Genomic DNA, 17,330 nt, shown 5'->3' with positions numbered 1-17,330 from the left:
GCGAGAGGGCTGTCGCCCACAACTTATACTTTACTTTGCCGCTTTACAGACTAGCCGGAGTGTTGCTGAGGCCTGTAGTTCTACAGCCCAGTTTCACTGTTATAGACTGTGTCCAGCCAGGCCCTGAGCCTTCTACACAACGGCAAGTGTCCGGTTGTACCCTTCATAAAGGAAAGGGTTTGCATGAGTTTTACCCAGCCAAGTTTGCAGTTTACCAGCCACTCTTTATCTGATCTTAACACTTGCTTACTCACTGGATTACAAATACTGCAGTCTAATGAGCTAGGGGAAGAAAGGAGACTCTATTATTCAGTATAAGGCCTTTTGTTCTGCTGCATACTCTAAGTACTGCGTTGCAGCCTAGGGGGGCCCTTGAGCATATGTACTGTATTGCACTGTTATTTGGTACTGTATAGTGTACAGCAAATTTGGAGTGTGCCTGGGCGGCTGCATCGGGAGTGGGAAGTGTTCAGTGTTGTTGTGGAAAATTTTATATTAATGTGTTGTCATAAGTCTCCCAGTGTGTGTTCAACCACAGCCCGCTCTAAAGAGCTGACTGGGGCAGATCGACGCTGGCTGAGACCTGTTAGGTAGTGGAAAACTTCCTGGTGTTTGGAGAGAGGTGTTTGTGGAGAGAGGGCATGTCCGCCAGCAAAAGGGCCCCTGTGCAATGCACAGAACGATCGTCTGGTGGGGATGCGTTCACTCTGCAAAGACATTATCGGTTTAGAGGTGTTTTGCTCTTGTCACCCCTGGTATGCCTGATCAACATGTTTGGGGTGCCATGACGTACATTTGCAGATAATCTCCCATGCATGAGGAACTTTAGTCATCGTCATTTAGTATATTGTATCATGTCCTGTAGTAATTGGTTGTTTTGTGTTCTGTTGTTAAATCCTTATATGGTCACTTACATCCTGTGAGGTCATAAGCTTTGTAAGAGGTGTGTTTGGCTGTTGGAAGCCCAACCCTCAAGCTTTGGGACTTGCTATTGATATGCTAATAAAGTGGCTCACTCAGACAGCTGAGACAGGCTGGCTAGCAGTGGGTTTGTGGAACCGGAAGCAGGAGGATGTGATTATTTGTCTAGTTGGATGGCTGGGGCACACACCAGAGGATGGATACGATCAAAAGGTGAGATGCATTGGTATTATATCATTAGACAAAATTGTTATTATGATTAGAAACAGGAGATTTGGCTGTGTGCTTTGCGTACAACCAAATTTCGCTAACAGTGTCAAGGATATACCACACTGAGCATCGTCCCACTCTGGGGCATGCCTGCATGCATCACTCTTTGAGTAATAATTATTTACATGCACCTAGTTTATTATTGGTCTAAATCTGTGCAACAGAATTGCTATTGTAATTACTGTTTTAGACCAGCCTTCAGTAAACTTACAGTCTGGTTAAAGTATAATTGTTGTGAGACATTGTTTATTTTGATTTAGCAGGTGGAGTGACGGATACCCAGGTAACGATAGAGGTACAATATATATTGCTATTGTTGGGTTGTTCCTTGCTCTTGGGTTTCACACCAACACTGTTACACAGCTGTGTCAAGTGGGTTGAGCCAATTCTTTGGGGGTGGAAAAGCAGAGTACAGGCCCAATTAATTATCAGCAGCTCCTTCGGGGGTAAGTGCTATATATACACAATGTATTATATAATGGATCCTGTATGTATACAATGTATTATATAATATATCCTGTATGTATACAATGTATTATATATTATATCCTGTATGTATACAATGTATTATAAAATGGATCCTGTATGTATAAAATGTATTATATAATGGATCCTGTATATATACAATGTATTATATAATATATCCTGTATGTATACAATGTATTATATAATGTATCCTGTATGTATACAATGTATTATATAATATATCCTGTATGTATACAATGTATTATATAATGGATCCTGTATATATACAATGTATTATATAATATATCCTGTATGTATACAATGTATTATATAATATATCCTGTATGTATGCAATGTATTATATAATATATCCTGTATGTATACAATGTATTATATAATGTATTCTGTATGTATACAATGTATTATATAATATATCCTGTATGTATACAATGTATTATATAATATATCCTGTATGTATACGATGTATTATATAATGGATCCTATATGTATACAATGTATTATATAATATATCCTGTATGTATACTATGTATTACTTAATGGATCCTGTATGTATACAATGTCTTATAATATAGATCCTGTATGTATACAATGTATTATATAATGTATTCTGTATGTATACAATGTATTATATAATGTATTCTGTTTGTATACAATGTATTATATAATGGATCCTGTATGTATACAATGTATTATATAATGTATTCTGTTTGTATACAATGCATTATATAATGGATCCTGTATGTATACAATGTATTATATAATGTATTCTGTTTGTATACAATGTATTATATAATGGATCCTGTATGTATATTTCCGTGAGGCCTCCTAAGTGCGTAGTGTCAGTGGGAAGGGGATCATCCAGTTGGAAGCTCCTGATTAGTCACTGGCTTTTCCAGGATGACACTACTAGTTCTTCCTCACACAGATATTGATCAGGAATTGGTATAAAATGGACATTATGAACGGGAATTCACCATTTTGTGCTCTCCTCTCCTTGAGGTCATTTGCGGGTCCCTTTAGATCGATGACTTCAAAGACACGAATGGTGACATCCAGAGCCTCTTCTCCATATTTGTCTATCAGGAGGTCCTTGGTGGTGGCCCAGTCTGCTTTTTCTAGTCTTCCTCGGGGGATGGGACGTTTATCTTCATAAGAGAAATCAGACAATTTGTTCCTAAATCTCTTAAAGTCACATCCTTTCAGATCCTCCAGAGAATCTATGATAAGATCCCCGGGGGTTTGTGAGACCTTTCCCAGGACACCAGGAGCCGACCCTGCAAAGAGGACAAGCAACAGCTATAAACATTCATTCTGATTGGATGATTTCCGACACATGACAGCAGATACAGTGCCTTGAAGAAGTATTCATACCCCTTGAAATTTTTCACATTTTGTCATGTTACATCCAAAAACGTAAATGTATTTTATTGGGATTTTATGTGATAGACCAACACAAAGTGTCACATAATTGTGAAGTGGAAGGAAAATGATAAATGATACAAATAAATATGTGAAAAGTGTGGGGAGCATTTGTATTATGCCGAGTCAATACTTTGTTTTGTTTGCTTTGATCTAAACCATTCCATTGTAGCTCTGGCTGTATGTTTTGGGTCGTTGTCCTGCTGGAAGGTGAACCTCCTCCCCAGTCTCAAGTCTTTTGCAGACTCTAACAGGTTTTCTTCTAAGATTGTCCTGTATTTGTCTCCATCCATCTTCCCGTCAACTCTAACCAGCTTCCCTGTCCCTGCTGAAGAAAAGCGTCTCCACCACATGATGCTGCCACCACCATGTTTCACAGTGGGGATGGTGTGTTCAGGGTGATGTGTAGTGTTCATTTTCCGCCACACATAGCGTTTTGTTTTTAGGCCAAAAAGTTCAATTTTGGTCTCATCTGACCAGATCACCTTCTTCCACATGTGGATCTCTGCAGCTCCTCCAGCGTTACCATGGACCTCTTGGCTCTTCTCTGATGAATGCTCTCCTTGCCCGGCCGGTCAGTTTAGGTGGACGGCCATGTCTTGGTAGGTTTGCAGTTGTGCCATACTCTTTCTATTTTCCAATGATGGATTGAACAGAGCTCTGTGAGATGTTCAAAGCTTGGGAGATTTTTTTATAACCTAACCCTGCTTTATACTTCTCCACAACTTTATCCTTGAGCTGTCTGGTGTGTTCCTTGGCCTTCATGATGCTGTTTGTTCACTAAGGTTCTCTAAGAAACCTCTGAGGGCTTCACAGAACAGCTGTATTTATACAGAGATTAAATTAAACACAGGTGGACTCTATTTACTAATTAGGTGACTTCTGAAGGCAATTGGTTGCACTAGATTTTAGTTAGGGGTATCAGAGTAAAGGGGGCTGAATACAAATGCCCCCCCCACACTTTTACATATTTGTAAAAAATTTTGAAAACCATTTATCATTTTCCTTTAACTTCACAATTAATGTCCACTTTTGTTGGTCTATCACATAAAATCCCAATAAAATACATTTAGGTTTTTGGTTGTTACATGACAAAATTTGGAAAATTTCAAGGGGTATGAATACTTTTTCAAGGCACTGCAAGTCTGTACTGGCAGCTGGGAATTCTAATAAGAGTACATAGAAGGGAAGGGAAATAATCCCCCAATATGTCTATATGTACATTATCCTATGAGGAGATTGATTTCCCTGTGGTAATCTCACGATTGCCTCTATAGTGGAAAGGTACCTCTCAGATAAATGAATATTGGGTGCTATTTTTTAAAAAAAATATAAAAAATTATTAGGGGGCTATTTATTAAAATATTCACCTGATGAATAATTCACATTATGTGTGTAATATGTTTATTTCCTATAATCTTCAGCTCCATCTAGTGGCCATAATGTCATATATTACTGGTTTAGGTATTTCAAGAAAATACTGTATTATGGCCACTAGATGGAGCTGATGATCATAGGAAGTAAACCTGTTAGACAAATTACGGGGATTATCAGTGATGGTTGTAGAAATGACACAAACTCATAATATTTTTATTTTATATATAGACCTCCAAATGTATATGTAGGGATTTTAAACATCATGTTTATTGATTGTTTCATAGTTAACTGGTTCCTGACCGCTGCATATACTTATACGTCGGCAGAATGGCACGGCTGCGCAAATGGGCATACCTGTACGTCCCTTTGAATTTGCCGCCATGCCATCGCGTGGGCACGCTCCCGCTGCAAGCTCCGTGAGTAGAATCGTGGGTCCCACGGACTCGATATCCGCGGGGATACCCGCAATCGTCTCATGGAGAGGAAGAACGGGGTGATGCTAATGTAATCAAGCATCTCCCCATTCTGCCTAGTGACACTGTCACTGATCACAGCTCCCTGTGATCGGGAGCGGTGATCAGTGATGTGTCACTCATAGCCACGCCCCCCACAGTTAGAATAACTCCCTAGGACACACTTAACCCCTCCCTAGCCCCCTAGTGGTTAACCCCTTCTCTGCAGTGTCATTTTTACAGTAATCAGTGCAATTTTATAGTACTGATCGCTGTAAAAATTACAATGGTCCTAAAAACGTGTCAAAATTGTCCGATGTGTCTGCCATAATGTTGCAGTCACGATAAAAATCGCAGATCTCCGCCATTACTAGTAAAAAAAAATATTAATAAAAATGCCATAAAACTATCCCTTATTATGTAGACGCTATAACTTTTGCGCAAACCAATCAATAAATGCTTATTGTGATTTTTTTTTTACCAAAAATATGTAGAATACATATCGGCCTACACTGAGGAAAAAAAATATGTTTTTTTATATATTTTTGGGGGATATTTATTATAGCAAAAAGTAAAAAATAATGTGTTTTTTTTCAAAATTGTTGCTCTATTTTTGTTTATAGCGCAAAAAATAAAAACCACAGAGGTGATCAAATGCCACCAAAAGAAAGCTCTATTTGTGGGAAAAAAAGGACGTCAATTTTGTTTGGGAGCCACGTCTCACGACAGCGCAATTGTCAGTTAAAGCAATGCAGTGCCGAATTGCAAAAAGTGCTCTGGTCTTTGGCCAGCAAAATGGTGTGTGGCTTAAGTGGTTAACTAAAAGAAAATAAAAATCCTTTAAGAAACCTTCCCCCTGAATAATGATGCGTCTGATCAGTGTGAACTAAGAACTCTGATTACCCCCAAATCTCCCAGCAGTATCTGTGATTTAACACAGGGCTGTTTTTTCCTCAGGATTATAGACAAAGGATTCCCCCGACCACTACACAAATCACCATAAAATTTGGGGTCCTCCAGCCATTATGGATCATTAGACCATCTCAGAAGATCATTTCCATCAATGATAAATAAAATCTGAAGATACAGGAATGTGATGGTGGAATTGATGAAAGCTCCTGAACTCTTCTAATGGGTGGACTGACCAGATGTCTACAGGAAATGTCCAGACTACTGAGACATAAAATGTCCTATCATCTAATTCCAATCTCTGGAGATGTGAGATGGAGGAAAACATTGGAAAGGATTGTCAGGATCAGCAGTCATACCTTGTGGGGAGGAGGATGAGGAGGAAGAGGTCGCCATGACATCAGGAGATGACCGGAGATGACATCACCTGGAAGGAGCACAAACAATAATAAACAAATTTGTAGTGCGATGAACAGGAATTTGCTTCCTTATGTGAATAACGATTGGCTGTCTAGTTGTCCAATCTGAGAAGATCTGAAATGGACTTCTGGCAAAATTGTGACACCAGTCACTAGACACATAGGTTTACATCACAGATTTGATAACTTAGTGATTTCATTTTTTGTATTGAAAGTTGTCCCCCCTAATCCTAGGGGTGGCGACTGGGACAATGCTATCTTAAGGGCCGAGACTTACTGGATTTAAAAGCTTTCTACTCTTAATCCCCCAGGGATTAATGAGGTCAACTCCTACAGACCTTTTTTGTAGGCGTTGATCCCATGGGACCAATTGGTATCCCCTAGGACCTCGTGGTGCTATCCTTGTCTCTCATCATACAATTATCAAGATCTTTGTTTGCTAATTTTATTGGAGGTCCCTATTCTCTTTCCTTTCCATTCTGCCAGTGGCTCTAGCCTTATGGTCCCCGAAAATTTTGGATGCTGTGATACTGTAGGGTTAGAATTTTATATAAATAATGGTTATCTGGACACTGTGATATTGAACTGATATAGTTAATACTATTTAATGGATTAATATATTTTTTTATTTCTAGATTAATATAATCCCCTCTTTATCTTTCAATGATATTCCTATATTTTTGGATTGAATCCTTATGAATAGGGGCCATTACTCCCCATGTCTGACTTCTGGTTGTTTTTGGGGGTCTATCTCTTTTGGGCGAGTGTGTGATTCCCCATCTCCTTGTCTTCTGTGTTAGATACATTAGATGGCGCACACAGATATCAGACTTGTGGAGGGGCCGACGTCTTTGTTCTTTGTGTTTCACAGTTACAAATCGTCGTGCAGTACTGCTCATGTCCACATGCACAGTCTGGAGTCGTATCTGTTGATGTCATCTTGTGGCACCTCGGCGCACGCTAATGACATCTCAACGGATAGGAATTAGGTGTATCTCATGGTATTTAAGGGGACTGATTTTTCAGATGTTCCCTGTGGTAGCGTGCATGGTGGTGGAGAGACACTCTATGGAGTTGATTGGCTGGTATGTGTTTTGTTATATGCGTTGGTATGACCCTTATGATGTGTTCCTGTATGAACCATTTCTAATGATATGTTTGTTCACAAATCCTGGTGGATCTGGTGTTTGTCTGAGATTCTGTGCAATACTCTATTATGAACACTCCTTGAAGCCTTGATCCCTATTGAGTATATCCAATCCTCTTGATGTGATCCTGACATTAAACTTTGAGATCTCCCAAATAGGTTGGTGTTTCTTTTGATTGCTCTCATTAGGATTAGATCGGTGTTGTTTCAATCATTCTAACAATAAGCCTCTCTAAATGCTCTTTATACATTATATAGAATCTATATGTGGCTTTGGATTGTTCCTTGGACTATTTCCATCTACACATGACTTCAATTCCTATTTGGATAACATACTCTCTCCCCACCCAGATTATATGCACCGCTTAGTGAAGACTTCATAGGTGTTTATCACCAATTGAAATGTTTTCATTGAATTTTTTGAATTTAATTATCTGTAATATAATGGCTGTGAGATAGATCTCTCCACCCTATGAAGTTCTTATTCTTTAAAGTATCTTCTTTTTTATGTAACAGTCTCCTTGTGTGACTTCACTTTTCCTGGTTCCCGCACTCGCCTGTGAGATTGCCAATTTTTTGGGCTTGTGACGCCTAAAATTCTGGTACCGGCTATGTTGGTGAGTTTTCTTTTTTGCTCCAAAATCAACCATTTCGTATGGACTTAATCCTTAATAGGGATGAGCTTCGAGTTGGAGTCGAACTCATGTTCGACTCGAACATTGGCTGTTCGCAAGTTCGCTGAACAGCGAACAATTTGGGGTGTTCGCTGCAAATTCGAATGCCGCGGAACACCCTTTAAAAGTCTATGGGAGAAATCAAAAGTGCTAATTTTAAAGGCTTATATGCAAGTTATTGTCATAAAAAATGTTTGTGGACCCGGGTCCTGCCCCAGGGGACATGTATCAATGCAAAAAAAAGTTTTAAAAACAGCCGTTTTTTCAGGAGCAGTGATTTTAATAATGCTTAAAGTCAAACAATAAAAGTGTAATATCCCTTTAAATTTCGTAGCTGGGGGGTGTCTATAGTATGCCTGTAAAGGGGCGCATGTTTCCCGTGTTTAGAACAGTCTGACAGCAAAATGACATTTCGAAGGAAAAAAGCCATTTAAAAGTACTCGTGGCTATTGCATTGCCGGTCCGACAATACACATAGAAGTTCATTGAAAAAAACGGCATGGGAATTCCCCACAGGGGAACCCCGAAACCAAAATTTAAAAAAAAAATGACGTGGGGGTCCCCCTAAATTCCATACCAGGCCCTTCGGGTCTGGTATGGATATTAAGGGGCACCCCTGCCAAAATGTAAAAAAAAAATGACGTGGGGGTCCCCCTAAATTCCATACCAGACCTTTCAGGTCTGGTATGGATTTTAAGGGGAACACCGCGCCAAAAAAAAAAAAAAACAGCGTGGGGTCCCCCCAAAAATCTATACCAGACCCTTATCCGAGCACGCAACCTGGCAGGCCGCAGGAAAAGAGGGGGACGAGAGAGCGCCCCCCCTCCTGAACCGTACCAGGCCACATGCCCTCAACATTGGGAGGGTGCTTTGGGGTAGCCCCCCAAAACACCTTGTCCCCATGTTGATGAGGACAAGGGCCTCATCCCCACAACCATGGCCGGTGGTTGTGGGGGTCTGCGGGTGGGGGGCTTATCAGAATCTGGAAGGCCCCTTTAACAAGCGGACCCCCAGTTTCCGCCCCCCCCCTGTGTGAAATGGTAAGGAGGTACAAAAGTACCCTTACCATTTCACTAAAAAACTGTCAAAAATGTTAAAAATGACAAGAGATAGTTTTTGACAATTCCTTTATTTAAATGCTTCTTTTTTCTTCTATCTTCCTTCATCTTCTTCTTCTTCTTCTGGCTCTTCTGGTTCTTCCTCCGGCGTTCTCATCCAGCATCTCCTCCGTGGCGTCTTCTATCTTCTTCTCCTCGGGCCGCTCCGCACCCATGGCATGGGGGAGGCTCCCGCTCTTCCCTTCATCTTCTTCATCTTCTTCTCTTCTTCTCTTCTTCATCTTCTTCTCTTCTTCATCTTCTTCTCTTCTTCTCTTCTTCATTTTCTTCTCCGGGCCGCTCCGCATCCATGCTGGCATGGAGGGAGGCTCCCGCTTTGTGACGGCGTCTCCTCGTCTGACAGTTCTTAAATAACAGGGTCAGGGACTTCCCTGTGGCATTCCCCGTGACGTCACAGGGCAGTCCTGTCAAGTCACCGTGCATCAGAGGGGGGCGGGGTCACCAGGTGGCCCCGCCCCCCATTATTTAAGAACCGTCAGATGAGGAGACGCCGTCACACAGCGGGAGCCTCCCTCCATGCCAGCATGGATGTGGAGCGGCCTGGAGAAGAAAATGAAGAAGAGAAGAAGAGAAGAAGAGAAGAAAAGAAGAAGATGAAGAAGAAGATGAAGAGAAGAGCGGGAGCCTCCCCCCATGCCATGGGTGTGGAGCGGCCCGAGGAGAAGAAGATAGAAGACGCCGTGGAGGAGATGCTGGACGAGAACGCCGGAGGAAGAACCAGAAGAAGAAGATGAAGGAAGATAGAAGAAAGAAGAAAGAAGAAGCATTTAAATAAAGGGATTGTCAAAAACTGTCTCTTGTCATTTTTAAAATTTTTGACAGTTTTTTAGTGAAATGGTAGGGGTACTTTCGTACCCCCTTCCCATTTCACACGGGGGGGCGGGATCTGGGGGTCCCCTTGTTAAAGGGGGCTTCCAGATTCCGATAAGCCCCCTGCCCGCAGACCCCCACAACCACCGGCCAGGGTTGTGGGGATGAGGCCCTTGTCCTCATCAACATGGGGACAAGGTGTTTTGGGGGGCTACCGCAAAGCACCCTCCCAATGTTGAGGGCATGTGGCCTGGTACAGTTCAGGAGGGGGGGGCGCTCTCTTGTCCCCCCCTCTTTTCCTGCGGCCTGCCAGGTTGCGTGCTCGGATAGGGGTCTGGTATGAATCTTTGGGGGGACCCCACGCTGTTTTTTTTTTTTTTGGCACGGGGTTCCCCTTAAAATCCGTACCAGACCTGAAGGGCCTGGTATGGAATTTAGGGGGACCCCCACGTCATTTTTTTTTAAATTTTGGTTCGGGGTTCCCCTGTAGGGAATTCCCATGCCATTTTTATCAATGAACTTCTATGTGTATTGTCGGACCGGCAATGCAATAGCCGCGAGTAGTTTTAAATGGCTTTTTTCCTTCGAAATGTCATTTTGCTGTCAGATTGTTCTAAACACGGGAAACATGCGCCCCTTTACAGGCATACTATAGACACCCCCCAGCTATGAAATTTAAAGGGATATTACACTTTTATTGTTTGACTCTAAGCATTATTAAAATCACTGCTCCTGAAAAAACGGACGTTTTTAAAACTTTTTTTGCATTGATCCATGTCCCCTGGGGCAGGACCCAGGTCCCCAAACACTTTTTATGACAATAACTTGCATATAAGCCTTTAAAATTAGCACTTTTGATTATTCATGTTCGTGTCCCATAGACTTTAACGGCGTTCGCATGTTCGAATGAACTTTTTTCCTGTTCGCATGTGCTGGTGCGAACCGAACAGGGGGGTGTTCGGCTCATCCGTAATGCAGGGTGTACAACCACTTTAAACTCACCCTCTGAACTTCTTCAGGACTCGTTTACAACACTCAGATGCACTCAAATGTTTTTTTTTGAATGCAGTACAAATGCATATTTACAAAGAGACAAACAGTCAGCGCAAAAACCCTCAGATAAAACGAAGCTGCTGAACACTAAAGGCAAATATATAAATCCTTTCACGTGGTATAATACAAAAAATAGTGCAGCGCTAGATTATAAATCAATATTAAATGTCCGTGAATGAACCATAAGTATCAACGGTGGTGCAGAGTGCTTCATGCAAATCCAAAGTGCTCTTAAATCCGTGCTCCCCCTCTTGTCAGTCAAACCGCTCACCTTGTTAAAAGGACCCCTGAACTAACAGGAAGGTCTAATAGGCGTTCACCACTCGAATGGTGGTCAGGGTAATGTCTTGGCTGAAAGGCAGGAACCTCTTCCTTAGTAGGGATCACCACTTATCTTTTCGGTATGCATGGAATGAACAAAGAAAATACATAGTGCTCTCTGTATAATTTTTAAAAACGATTCCTTTATTAAAAGACAGGTACTCACAAAATTAGCACTATGGCCAGTGCTAGGCTAAAAAGCGCATGGTAATTACAGATGACAGTCTAAGATGGCTGCAGGGGCGTCTAAACCAGGATGTAACCAATCCGCACGCGTATCGTCCGGAGGACTTCCTCAGCGGTCTGTGGATCCTTAGGTATAGTCAGTATTAAATATACAGGCCCCCTGTTTAAATCATCTGTTATTAATTACTCCCGAGTGGCGCTCATCCAATCAGAACGCTCAACTCAGGAGTAGGAAGTGTAAGGAGGTGCATTGTTGATAGTGGTTTCCATAGCGATCGGCGTCGTGATGTCACGACGCCGGACCGCAAGGCTACCCCTCTGTACTCACTTCCCCTTCCTGGGTAAACAGGAAGGGGATCCAACAACTCCAATTGGCTATTGGACATGGTGGGGGCGTGTTAGGATAACCTATGACGCGAACGCACCATCCCCATAACCCGCCTTACGATCACGTGGCTCGCTACGTCTAATGGAAAAGACTTCCTTCCACGTCAGGGGCGTCCCACACTGCGCAACTGCAGCGCGGTCGAATCATCACCCTGACGCGATCGCGTCACCATAATGACGCGGTTTCCGGTCACGTGATCACCTGCGTCAATAGGTACCTCCTTCTTTAGTTGAAGACAGAGACCAAATGAGCTAGGATAGGATGAAGGTGTGTCACATGGTACCAATCCCTCTGCAGCTGAAAAGAAGTGTAAGCAGAGAAGGGATAGTTATACTAGGTAGCGTCTTCTAAAAGGAGAAGGAAAATCAATACCTATAAACCGCTAATGCAATCAGCACCATTGTGTTGAGCTATTCTAATTCAGCAAACATGATCACATATTATCACTATTTAAAACGGATAGATCTGAAGGACAGAGTATAATAACAAAAATAAAAAAATAAAAAAATAAAATGATGATGAAAAAGTGTCCCACCATAAGGAATAAAAATGTATTAATCTAAATAAGACACTTCCCTGCAGCCACCTTTTACAACAAAGCCATCATACAAAAAACAAATCAGTAAATCCCAGATATTTAAATATATAAAAACATAAAGGCCTCCATGATAAAAAATAAACTATCTGTCAGAAATAAAACAGTTCAAATCGAACTCGACATTGAGCCCCTTGGGTACTCCCACACGGGTCTCATACACCCAAAAAGACTCGCGGCGGCTCAATTGTCTTATAAAGTTACCCCCTCTCCAATGGGGTGTAACCTTTTCGACTCCCCAAAATTTCAATTTGGCGGGACTGCGCTTATGACATAATTTAAAATGCTTGGAGACATTATGTGAGTCTAGTCCTTTTTTAATATTAGTAATGTGTTCTCCAATACGGATATGCAAGGGGCGAGACGTTCTACCCACATATTGTAAGCCGCATTCACATTCCATAATATAAACCACCCCTGGCGTGGAGCATGTGATAAAATCTTTAATCTGATAAGTCTTTTTCGTTGCTGTGGCTGTAAATTCTTTACGTTTTTTGATATTCCCCCTAGCTTGTTTACAGGCTGGGCAACGTCCACATGCAAAAAAACCTGTCAAGAGGTTGGATAACCTATTTTCGGAAGCAAGAGGTGGGTCAATGACCCCCGGGGCTAGCTTATCTCTGAGGGAGGGGGCCCTTTTGTAGACAAACTGGGGACGTTCAGGAAGGACAGGGCCAAGCGTTTTGTCTTGCTTTAAAATGGGCCAATACCTCCGAATGATCTTTTCGAATTTCTTGTATTGGACGTTATAGTCCAAAACAATCCTTATATTCCCTGTATTGTCTTGTTTAACCCTAGGACCATTAGAAACGAGTGTGGTTCTATCCATCTTGCGGACAGTCTCAATATGTTTCGTAATGTCTGATTTCTTGTATCCCTTTTGGACAAAACGTGTTGATAGAATTTCAGACTGTACAAGGTACTCCTGTTCATTCCGCCTAATGCGTACAAATTGTCCCTTGGGAATGTTGCACAACCATTGTAAATGGTGGCAACTGCCAAGGGGGATGTACGCATTACGGTCAGTGGGTTTGAAGTGGTTTCTTAATTCTAACCCGTTGTCTTTTAGATGTATATCAAGATCTAGATACGTGACATGATCGATTCCCACATTCCAGGAGAGGACAATATTTCTATTGTTCTCATCCAATTTTTTCATGAAAATGTCAAGGTTCGATCGGTCACCGTTCCAAATCATAATGATATCATCGATATACCGTTGGTAACAGATGAGTTCAGGGGGTGTGTTCTTGTAGATCACTTCTTCCTCCCAGTGTGCCATAAATAAATTGGCAACACTGGGAGCAAAACGAGCCCCCATTGCCACTCCCCTTGTTTGGAGGAAAAACCGTCTATTGTACCAAAAATAATTTTTGGCTAAACAAAATCTTAAACAATCCAGAATAAAGTTCTTTTGTCTTTTTGTCAGATCAGCTGATCCGAATGCCCACTGTACTGAAGTTAGCGCATCTTCATGGCTAATGATCGTGTAAAGGGAACTAACGTCCGCTGTAATTAGTACACATGAAGATGTGAGTGGGAGAGACTCTAAAATGTGGATAATATGTTTAGTATCTTTTACAAAAGAGCGGGTTTTTATAACCATAGGCTGTAGGAAATGGTCTATATACTGACCCAGTCTCGAGGAGACTGAGTCAATCCCGTTGACTATGGGGCGACCAGGGGGGTGGGTACTGTTTTTATGTATTTTAGGCAAAAAGTAAATGATAGGGGTACGGCAAAAAAAAGGGTCCAAATATGAAGCTTCTTTTAAGCTGAGGACACCAATGTGTTTTCCTCTTGCTATAAGGTAGTGTAACTCCTCTTTGTATTGGAGCATCGGGTCCTTTGTAAGTAAAACATAAGTATTATGATCAGCCAGCATATTTTCCATTTCATTGTTGTAATAAGTTTTACTTAAGACAACCAAACCTCCTCCCTTATCAGCTGGGCGTATAACCAGATCTTTGCGTTTTAACAGGGACTCAATTCCTCTTTTGATATGTAAAGGATCGTTAACTTTCCGGACTTTCAATGCATCCAGATCTTTGTTAACCATATTCCTAAAAACTTCCATATGTTTGTTGTCTCGGTTGGGGGGATTGAAAACAGATTTATTGCGGAGAGTGGAGTGCGTAATTGAAGATTTCTGAATATCAGTTGAATTACGCACTATGGCATTCGAAAGGTGGTATTTCTTGATATTGAGGGTCCTCATAAATTTTTGCAAACTAATGTAAGTTTGGAATTTATTTAAGTTACGGGTAGGGGCATATTTCAGGCCCTTATCTAAAACTTTAATCTCATCCTCAGTTAAGGAAGAGCCACTGAGGTTATAAATACCAGCTCCTACCGGGGTCTGACTCTTTTGAGTTCGCCTTCCTCCTCTCCTTCCTCTCTGTTTTTTCTTTTCCTTACTCCGCTGTCTGGGTATCCCAGGGGCGGACCCATATTCACCCTCCCTCCCGGATTGGGTGGGGCAAAAGGGGTCCCCCTCCCCCTTCCATGTGGGGACCTGTAAAAATCCCCTCCCCTCCTAGGTCCAACATTCTGTAAGGGGGTAAACCTATTCTGGGTAGGGATGGGATTTCTGACATGTTGAAAACCTCTTCCTCTATTGGGGGGAAAGTTCCGAGAATAGTTAGAATACTGGTTATCGTTATAACTCCAATTCTGCCCATTCCCAGGATAAGAAGTTTCTTGATGATAAATAACATCATTTGTATGTGGAGGGTTCCAGGGATACTGTCTATAGGGTGATTCATAAACCTCCCTCCCTGGCCCCCTTACTTTCTTATTCTTACCTCTTTTGTTGTGTACAGGTCTAAATTGATTGGAATTGGCAGGGGTGGCATGATTATTGTATTCAAACTGCTCACAATTACCACCATCATTCTCTTGAGTAAGAAAAGGAGTATGGGGGGCTCTCTATTAGTCGGTACTGTTTGTGAGGGAACTGTTAATGAGTCACCTGGTTTGGTTTGCCATTTATAAATATTCCCTTTCCCGAAATCCTCAAAATCTCTTAGATATTTCTTTTTCTTTTTATTTTGGGTCTCATAATCCCATTTAACTAGTTTATTTTTTAACTCAGCTGCAAGTCTAATAAACTCATCAGATTCCTTATGGGACTCAATAGAGCTTTTGAGTTCAGTGATCTGAGTTTCCAGTAGAGTCATCTTACGTCGTTTACGTACTAGGAGAAACTCGATCAGCTCAAGACCCTTACCGGTAAAAAACATTTCCCATTCTTTCATCGAATGCTCATCCATGAGGCCATTGTTGGGATGTACTTCCCATCTAAGTCTCCTCGGGATTAACTTGGCTGTGAGGTATTGTTCAAATGAGACAATGTCCCACCATGTTTTGATTTTTTTCTCAAATAAATAACCGAGTTTTCTAAAACCCGTGGACAGGGCATTAGATTCTTCAGAATTATGGTTACTGGTAAAGATCTCTCCTAATTTAATTTCTCTTTTTTCAATATATTGAAAGATATCCATAGTTAATGCTGCTAGACCGAAATATATTAACCAAACAGTAAATTTACAAAGAGACAAACAGTCAGCGCAAAAACCCTCAGATAAAACGAAGCTGCTGAACACTAAAGGCAAATATATAAATCCTTTCACGTGGTATAATACAAAAAATAGTGCAGCGCTAGATTATAAATCAATATTAAATGTCCGTGAATGAACCATAAGTATCAACGGTGGTGCAGAGTGCTTCATGCAAATCCAAAGTGCTCTTAAATCCGTGCTCCCCCTCTTGTCAGTCAAACCGCTCACCTTGTTAAAAGGACCCCTGAACTAACAGGAAGGTCTAATAGGCGTTCACCACTCGAATGGTGGTCAGGGTAATGTCTTGGCTGAAAGGCAGGAACCTCTTCCTTAGTAGGGATCACCACTTATCTTTTCGGTATGCATGGAATGAACAAAGAAAATACATAGTGCTCTCTGTATAATTTTTAAAAACGATTCCTTTATTAAAAGACAGGTACTCACAAAATTAGCACTATGGCCAGTGCTAGGCTAAAAAGCGCATGGTAATTACAGATGACAGTCTAAGATGGCTGCAGGGGCGTCTAAACCAGGATGTAACCAATCCGCACGCGTATCGTCCGGAGGACTTCCTCAGCGGTCTGTGGATCCTTAGGTATAGTCAGTATTAAATATATAGGCCCCCTGTTTAAATCATCTGTTATTAATTACTCCCGAGTGATCGTAAGGCGGGTTATGGGGATGGTGCGTTCGCGTCATAGGTTATCCTAACACGCCCCCACCATGTCCAATAACCAATTGGAGTTGTTGGATCCCCTTCCTGTTTACCCAGGAAGGGGAAGTGAGTACAGAGGGGTAGCCTTGCGGTCTGGCGTCGTGACATCACGACGCCGATCGCTATGGAAACCACTATCAACAATGCACCTCCTTACACTTCCTACTCCTGAGTTGAGCGTTCTGATTGGATGAGCGCCACTCGGGAGTAATTAATAACAGATGATTTAAACAGGGGGCCTGTATATTTAATACTGACTATACCTAAGGATCCACAGACCGCTGAGGAAGTCCTCTGGATGATACGCGTGCGGATTGGTTACATCCTGGTTTAGACGCCCCTGCAGCCATCTTAGACTGTCATCTGTAATTACCATGCGCTTTTTAGCCTAGCACTGGCCATAGTGCTAATTTTGTGAGTACCTGTCTTTTAATAAAGGAATCGTTTTTAAAAATTATACAGAGAGCACTATGTATTTTCTTTGTTCATTCCATGCATACCGAAAAGATA

The 17,330-nt window shown here is 41.7% G+C and overlaps 2 protein-coding genes across 4 annotated transcripts in view; both read right to left on the bottom strand.

The window, feature by feature from the left end:
• The window catches only part of LOC141133877 (NACHT, LRR and PYD domains-containing protein 3-like), a 225,850-nt gene that overhangs the window by 181,603 nt on the left and 26,917 nt on the right, over positions 1–17,330 (bottom strand). For 2 of the 3 annotated variants that reach the window (XM_073623471.1, XM_073623470.1), the window contains exons 2-3: positions 6,194–6,261; positions 2,652–2,951 (exon numbers count right to left, since the gene is read on the bottom strand). In XM_073623471.1, coding sequence (XP_073479572.1) covers positions 2,652–2,951; positions 6,194–6,230 — 337 coding nt within the window. In that variant the 5' untranslated portion in view covers positions 6,231–6,261. Of the gene's footprint in view, positions 1–2,651; positions 2,952–6,193; positions 6,262–17,330 lie in introns of those variants that run through there. The other variant, XM_073623472.1, reaches the window with a different exon arrangement.
• Positions 1–17,330, bottom strand: part of LOC141133874 (NACHT, LRR and PYD domains-containing protein 3-like) — a gene marked incomplete in the record, with an annotated part of 735,962 nt that overhangs the window by 708,741 nt on the left and 9,891 nt on the right.

The sequence above is a fragment of the Aquarana catesbeiana genome, linkage group LG03 (assembly GCF_042186555.1).
Source record: "Aquarana catesbeiana isolate 2022-GZ linkage group LG03, ASM4218655v1, whole genome shotgun sequence".
Taxonomy (NCBI): domain Eukaryota; kingdom Metazoa; phylum Chordata; class Amphibia; order Anura; family Ranidae; genus Aquarana; species Aquarana catesbeiana.
The sequence above is the reverse complement of the archived record's forward strand: the minus strand, read 5'-3'. Positions and strand labels throughout refer to the sequence as shown.